At 51.6% G+C, this 7,682-nt stretch overlaps 1 protein-coding gene across 1 annotated transcript; it reads left to right on the forward strand.

The window, feature by feature from the left end:
* Positions 1–978: 978 nt before the first annotated feature.
* Positions 979–6,992, forward strand: LOC107323506 (protein-arginine deiminase type-1-like). The gene is made up of 16 exons (XM_015882670.3): positions 979–1,090; positions 2,419–2,599; positions 2,667–2,739; positions 2,815–2,876; positions 2,955–3,105; positions 3,182–3,307; positions 3,980–4,158; positions 4,233–4,336; positions 4,428–4,539; positions 4,613–4,720; positions 5,291–5,439; positions 5,510–5,654; positions 5,736–5,829; positions 5,912–5,991; positions 6,395–6,523; positions 6,626–6,992. The coding sequence occupies exons 1-16, from the start codon at positions 999–1,001 to the stop codon at positions 6,857–6,859; spliced, it is 2,019 nt and encodes a 672-aa protein (XP_015738156.2). The 5' UTR covers positions 979–998; the 3' UTR covers positions 6,860–6,992.
* Positions 6,993–7,682: the final 690 nt, after the last annotated feature.

The raw sequence follows: 7,682 nt of genomic DNA on the forward strand, positions 1-7,682 counted from the left end.
CTGCTGGGGAGGAGCTCTGCAAAGAAAAACCTGGGGGTTCTGGTGGACAACAAGATGATGATGAGCCAGCAGTGAGTCACTGTGACCAAGGAAGGTAATGTTATCCTGGGGAGCACTGCACAGAGCATGGCCTGTAAGTCAAGGGAGGTTATGTTCCCCCTCTGTTCTGCCCTGGTGAGTCTACATTTAAATTATTATGTCTGGTTCTGGCTTCCCCAGTTCAAGAAAGACAGAGATCTCCTAGAAAGAGTCCAGCAGAGGGTCACAAAGATGACAAAGGGCCTGGGGACCTCCGGTATGAGGAGAGGTTGAGTAACCTGGGTCTGTTCAGCTTAAAGAAAGGAGGACTGAGAGGGGACCTGGTAAATGTTGATAAATATCTGAAGGGAGATGGGGGGCAAATGGATAAGGCCAGGCACTTCTTAATGGTGCAAAGTGATAGGGCAAGGAGTAATGGCCTAAAACCTGAGCATAGGAAGTTCTGTACTAACATGTAGAAGAGCTTCTTTATGGGAAGGGTGACAGAGCACTGACCAGGTTCCTCAGAGTGGCTGTGGAGGCTCCTTTTATGGAGATATTCAAGACTTATCTGTGCAATGAGTTCTAGGGAGCTGTTTTATTAGGGATAGTTAGATTCAATGATCTCCAGGTTCTGTGATGAGCATGGGGAGGAGCACACTAGGAAATAACACCCTGGCATGGCACCAGCTCAGCTCCAGTGTCGTGCTGCATAATTTACAGTGTGAGTTTCTCCTTGGTGACAATGCTGCTTTGTTATATCAGGGTGTTGTTTTCTTAAAAAAAGCAGAAACAACAAAAAAGCACTATTCGGGGGAAACGGTGTTCGGGTGAAAAATCAGCACTGATTCACACTCCGTCAGAAAGCTCAGCAGTGCGCACCAGCTGGGTGGGATCAGGCTGTGTTAATCCCCTCCCTGCTGCCAGCCTTTATAATCCCCTCGTGCCGTCCCTGCCAGCACTCAGGGGTGTGTGGTGGGATGGCCCAGCAGCGCCGCATCCAGCTCAGCACCCAGCGGCCCACCAGCACCGTCTGTGTGCTGGGCACGGAGCTGTCCTTGGACATCCAGGGGTAAGCAATGGGGTGTCCAAAAACCTGCTTTGGGGTTGTATTATTTTCTCTTTTCTCCTGCAGGAAGTAAAGTGGGGTTAAGCGAGAAGATGGTGAAAATAGAGGTGAATGGGTTGAGCTGGGGAAAGACGGTGCTAATGCATTCAGGTGGGCTTCCCATGGGGGTTCAGCATTTAAAAGAATGGGATTGCTTCTGTTGGGGTTTTCAGCAAGCAAAAGAAAGGTATTTCTTCTCCTGTTCCTGTTGGAGTTTTAGTATTGAAAACAAGGATATTGCTGCTTCTGCTCCTGGAGGCTCTCAGCACCTGGTATGGGATGGCAGCGCTACTCAGATGAATGGAGAAGTTTGCAGCCTCCATAGAGAAACAGATTTTGGGTGCAAAATCCCAAATCCGGATGCAGTCTCCATCCAGAACTCCGTACCAGGGGCTGCTGTGCTGTCCCAGCAAGAAATAGAAATATTTCCTTGTGTAGGTGAATACAGAGTTAACCATGGAGGCATAGCTTGCTGGGGCGTTCCCTGCAGCCATGCATTTGTTTGGCCACAGCAACTGGTTTACAGCAACAAGTTTTGCTTTTTCTTTCATTTTCCTTAAAGCTTCAGCTTGCTTTAGTTTTGCTTTTTTGGATTACTTTGTGCTGCCCCAAACACACCCTCTGCCCTGTGGATGTCAGAAGCATCGCAGCACCCAGGGTTGGGTTTCTCCCCTGCTTGCAGGAGTTCTTGCCCTGGCAGTGCCCTCTTGCACTGAGCGCTGCATGCTGCAGCCTGCCCATTCGCCTGCTGGTGCTTCCTCCATCCCCATCTGCTTCCTGCATCCACTGTGGTTTCTCCGTGCTCCAAAGGGGATGCAAAGGGGGTGAAATGTAAATGGCTGAGAGGCCTCATGCCATAAGAAAAGAGCTCGGGGGTTTTGATATAGTTTAATAGTGCAAAATTTCTTGGGCTTGAATAATGTCAAGTTGGGGAAATTTTGCAAGACATTGCAAATTTGTTGCACGTTGCAGGCTTTATTTCAGTTTGCAGGAGTTACTGCAGTTACATTTTGTAGAATTTGTTGCCATTTGTTGCAACTGAACATGGCAGGTTTTGTCACAATCAAATGCTGGTTTTTTTATGGTGTTTTTTTTAGGTTGAACATTGCAGGATTTGTTACAGTTACATGACAGGACTCATTACAATTGAACACTGTAGGATTTCTTGAGGTTGGATGTTGTGCTTATTGCATCTTGTGGGAATCACTGCATACTGCAGGATTCGTTGCAATTGTTCATTGCTGGACTTGCTGCACCACTGCAGCGATGCCCCAACAGCTGTGTTCCCCCAGGTCAGCACCCAAGGATGCCATCGCCTTCCACGTGCAGGGCACACCAGGTGTGAAAGTCTATGTGGTGCATGAGACGCAGAGCGTGAAGCTGCCCTCCAGTGTTACACGATGGCCCTTGGCTGCTGGCACTGAGGTGCTGCTCACCATGGAGGCGATCAGCAAGGACGTCGGGGATGAGAAGGTGGGTGACAGCAGCCCCGCAGCACCCAGTCCCCCTCTGGGTGATACTGAACTCTGTGACATCACAGGTCAGGATTTCCTATTTTGGTGAAGCCAGTGGAGTGCCGGTGGGCAGAGCCATGCTGTATCTCACCTGCGTGGGTAAGTGAGAATATTTGGTCCCCAAAAGTGGTGTCTCCACGCCACCTCTCCACTGAGCACCTGTTGTCTCTGCAGAAGTCTCACTGGACGCTGACACTGGTCGCAGTGGGTCGGTCAGTAGGACGTTGGTGGACAAGGTAATGTAGTGAAGACAACAGTCCCCAACCCCACGGGTGGCCCCAGTGATGGTCCCAACTCTGACTGGCTGCCCCCAGGCCACGTGGACATGGGGTCCTGATGGGCATGGTGCCATTCTGCTGGTCAACTGTGACCGCGATGACCCCAAAACCCGGTTGATGAGTGACAGCAGCGAACCCCAAAGCCAGCTGACAGATAGTCGTGACACCACTGTGTGCTCCTACGAAGGTATGGCCAGCTCCTTTTTGCTGCATTTCCTCTTTTTGGTGACTTTCTCCCCAATTTGTCCTCACTGTCTCCCCAGACCTGAAGGACATGTCACAAATGGTTCTGCGGACCCGTGGACCACGCACCATCTTCACCAGCCATGGCCTTGTCCTGCACGTGGGCTTCAGTGATGCTGATAAAGTCGGCGTGTTCTATGGAGGCAGTGAGTGTGGGGTGACCCCTCTATGGGCCCTCCTATGAATCATAGAATCCTTAGAGTCAGAAGGGACCTCTGAAGGTCATCTAGTCCAGCCCCCCTGCAATGAACAGAGACACCACAGCTGGATCAGGTTGCCCAGAGCATCTCCTGTCCTCACGTTGGAAGTCCCCAGGGATGGGGCATCAACCACAACACTAGCTAACCTGTTCCAGTGCCTCACCACTCGCACTGGAAAAGCCTTTTCCCTCATATCTAACCTAAATCTACCCTCCCTTTGCTTTGAAGCCATTTCCCCTTCTTCTGTTGCCACAGACCCTGCTAAAGAGTCTGTCCCCTTCTTTCCTGTAGCTTCCCAATAGATACTGAAAGGCTGCTATCAGGTCACCTCAAAGCTGAAGAGCCCCAGCTCTCTCAGCCTGTCCTCATAGGAGAGGTGTTCCATTCCACGGATCATTAATGAGGTGGGCAAAACAAGAGCTGACACCTCCAGAATCCCAGATGCATCCCATGAGTTTGCTTTGTTCCCAGTGGTACAATGGTACACCCAATGGTAGTGGTGTGCTCACTGTGTCCTGCTGTGTGCATGATGCGACACCAAGCTGCTCCTTTTTGCAAGGAGCTGGGAAATGGAGGTGGAATGCTACAGTGCAAGGTGGGTGCTGCTTGTGTCCACAGACAGCATTGCACTGGAGGAGTACAGGCACGTGCTGGGGGGTGAGAAGCTTGCCTACGCTGTGAAGCCCAGCCAGCACCAGGAGGAAAGCATCTTCTATGTGGAGGGACTCGCCTTCCCTGACGCTGGCTTTTCAGGGCTGATTGCGTTCCATGTCACACTGCTGGAGAGCCCTGAGAAGGTGATGCCCTAAATCACATAGGTTTTACCTACAGATGGGGTGAGCAATGTCTCAGTCCCTCTCCTCCCTTTCAGGGTTTGCTGGAGACGCCCATTTTCACTGACACAGTGATGTTCCGTGTGGCTCCATGGATCATGACACCCAACACACTGGCACCTCTGGAGGTCTTTGTGTGCAGGTGGGTGCTGGGGGGGGGGGGGGGGGGGGGTTGGTGGCTGCATCCCTCCAGGCTCGGCTGCATCCCTGTGATCCCTGGATTTATTTCACAGTGTGGAGGACAATGAGGACTTTGTGGCGGCTGTCAGCGCACTGGCTGAGGAAGCCAAGTGCCCAGTGACCATCTGCCCACTGCCCGAGAACCACAATGACCGCTGGATCCAGGTGGGTGATGTGGGGTTGGGACCCTCAGGCTGTGGCTCCACAGCACTTACTTTTCCCTCTGCTCCCTCTGCAGGATGAAGTGGAGTTTGGCTACGTGCAAGCACCCCATAAAATGTTCCCAGTGGTCTTCGACTCACCCCGTGACCGGGGCCTGAAGGACTTCCCTGTCAGGAGCATCCTGGTACCTAACTAAAGTCCTTTAACCCCTGGTGTTGGGTTTCCTGGTGCTAGTGAGGAGTGGTGTGTGCTGTGGCAGTCTGCAAAAAGAGAAGGAAAAGAATGAGAATGAATAAAAATAAGAGTAGGGGTAAGAGTGGGAATAAGAATGAGCATATGAGTAAGAATGGGAGTAGTAATAAGAGAAGGAATGGGAACAGGAATGAGAATAAGAGTAGGAATAGGAATGGAAAGAGGAATAGAAATCAGAATGAGAATAGGAGTGGGAACAGGAATAGGCATATGAGAAGGAGTAAGAATACTATTAAGAATTGGGAAAGGAATAAGAACAAGGATAAGAAGATGAGCAATCTCAAAGGGCTGTGGTTGAATGATGGGGCTCAGAAGGTCAGGCTGATGGTTGGACATGATGATCCTGAAGGTCTCGTTCCCGATGTCTATGATTCTCTGAATCCACAATAAGGTAAATTAACTAGTAGGAAGGAGATAAGCCAAGTCAGCAAGGGTAACAGGAGCATCGTGCTTCAAGGTTTGGCACTCCCAAGGCTTAATGCCAGCCCTTTTTTCCCCCCAGGGCCCTGATTTTGGCTACGTGGCTCAGAAAACATCAGAGAAAATCTCCAGCCTCGACTCCTTTGGCAACCTGGAGGTCAGCCCACCAGTGACGGTGCGCAGCAAGGAGTACCCGCTGGGCCGCATCCTCATCGGCAGCAGCTTCCCAAGGTAGGAGATGGAATTTTGGGGTACACGACCCCTGAAGGCTTAGGCTGAGGTCCCCATTCACTGCACTTAGGTTTGGTGGCCGGCGCATGGCCAAAGCAGTACGGAATTTCCTCGCTGCCCAGCGGGTGCAAGCACCTGTGGAGCTCTTCTCAGACTGGCTGCAGGTTGGACATGTGGACGAGTTTCTCAGCTTCATCCCTGCATCCGATCGGAAGGTGGGCAGGTCTTTTATGGGGTGATTTTTTGTTAGGGGGGGGAAACATGGGGTGAGCTCATGTTGGTCTCTCCATCTATAGGGCTTCAGGCTGCTGCTGGCCAGCCCCAGCGCCTGCTACCAGCTGTTCAGGGAGAAGCAGGAGATGGGCTATGGGGAAGCGACAATGTTCCAGGGTAGGGATGCTGTGGTACCTCACAACCCCAAAAAAACCACTGCCCTCTTGACATGTTGTAAGGCTCCCTGCTCTGTGTTCAGGACTGCACGATGTGCCCAAGCCGAGCATAAATGAGATCCTGGGAAATGAAGCACTGCGTGAGTTCAATGCCTACGCACAGGTGAGGTCCTGCTGTCCATCCTTCCCCATCTGTCACTATGTCCATCTGTCCACCTCCCATTCCCTCCATCCCTCCACCTTTCTGTCCCACTGCCCCCCTCTCCCCTTCTCCCTTTTCCTCACCCCTGTTCTTAACCCCATTCCCTGTCCTTTGTCTCTTCTCCTCTCCTTCTCGTCTCCCCATCTCCCTGTCACTGTTTCCCAGGACCTTTGTTTCCATCTTTATCTGTCTGCTCCTCTCCCCATTTATATCCTTGTCCTCCCATCTCTGTCCTTCTGTCCCCATTGCTTTCTTCCCTTGTCTTTCTTCTCCTTCCTCATCTCTGTCCTCCCATCCTTCTGTCCCGTTCCTCTGTCCCCTTGCCCCATATCCCACATCCCTTCCTATCGCCCCCCCCCCGCAGAGCTGCATCAGTTGGAACCGGGACATTCTGAAGCGGGAGCTGGGGCTGGTCGAGCAGGACATCATCGACATCCCGCAGCTCTTCCAAGCTGATGACCAAACCAGAGCCGTGGCCTATTTCCCTGACATGGTAATGAGCAGCTCAGTGTGAATTTAGGGCTGCATGTGGCAGCCCTTTGTGCTCTCACTGTTCACAACTGGGGTGAGGAATTGACTCTTGGTCCATCTCCAGGTGAACATGCTGGTGCTGGGCAGACACCTGGGCATTCCCAAACCATTTGGGCCACTGGTGGAGGGTCAGTGCTGCCTGGAGGAGCGGGTGAGGGCACTGCTGCAGCCCCTGGGGCTCTCCTGCACCTTCATCAATGACTACTTCTCCTACCACAAGCTGGCTGGGGAGGTGCACTGTGGCACCAACGTCCGCCGCAAACCCTTTGCCTTCAAGTGGTGGCGGATGGTGCCCTGAGCTGCCCATTTTCCTCCTTTCCCCCCCCCAAATTCCCTTCTCCATCCCTGTAAGTGCCTTCTGCAGCAGCTCCCCCAACTCCCCTTGGGAATAAATGAGGGCTGTTTGCTCCCAGCCTCCTGCTGAAGTTAAAGGTATCTTTAAATGGTGTTTAGTGGGGTGATGCAGTACTCTGCATCAATGTATATGGGGGGAAAAAAGCATCTGTGTGTTTAACAGTGCATGTATAAAAAGGCACAACAAAACATGTGCACAAGCTTGCAAAATGCATATGCATGCATTAAAAAAAGTGCATGTAAGTGCATGTGCTGCTTTAGAAAGTGGACATGCATGCATGGGAATATGAATTATAAAGCTACACTGAAACATGCATGCTAGTGCAATAGCAGCTGGGTGTGCACAAAAATCAAAGTGCAAAATAACCACATGCAGAAAGTAAAATACATGCACTGGGAAAAGACAGATGTACAAATACACGCGTGTAAAAATGTGTGCATGCACAAAAAGGCAGATATATACACACTGTTGCACTTACATCCTACTTGCACAATCACAGGGGGAATAGGTCGGTGATGGAGGATGGTGTGAGCAGCAGGATGGTGCCCCCTGGCTGTGGGTTTGCTTTTAGGGATGTTGGCGCTGAGTGCTCTGCATTGGGGTGAACAGGGACGGTTCCCTTTGACCGTTTTAATTAGAAAAGAGAACGTTGTCAGGAATGAAGGTGAGGAGCCTCCCACCTCCGTGATGACGTTGGGGGAAGCTTTTGCCGAGTGCATCGCTGCTCTGAGCCATCAGCGGGGGCCGGGCTGTGCATGCAGTAGCC

This window comes from Coturnix japonica, chromosome 9, assembly GCF_054131305.1.
Source record: "Coturnix japonica strain WE chromosome 9, WE-NBRP24, whole genome shotgun sequence".
In the NCBI taxonomy this organism is placed as follows: Eukaryota; Metazoa; Chordata; class Aves; order Galliformes; family Phasianidae; genus Coturnix; species Coturnix japonica.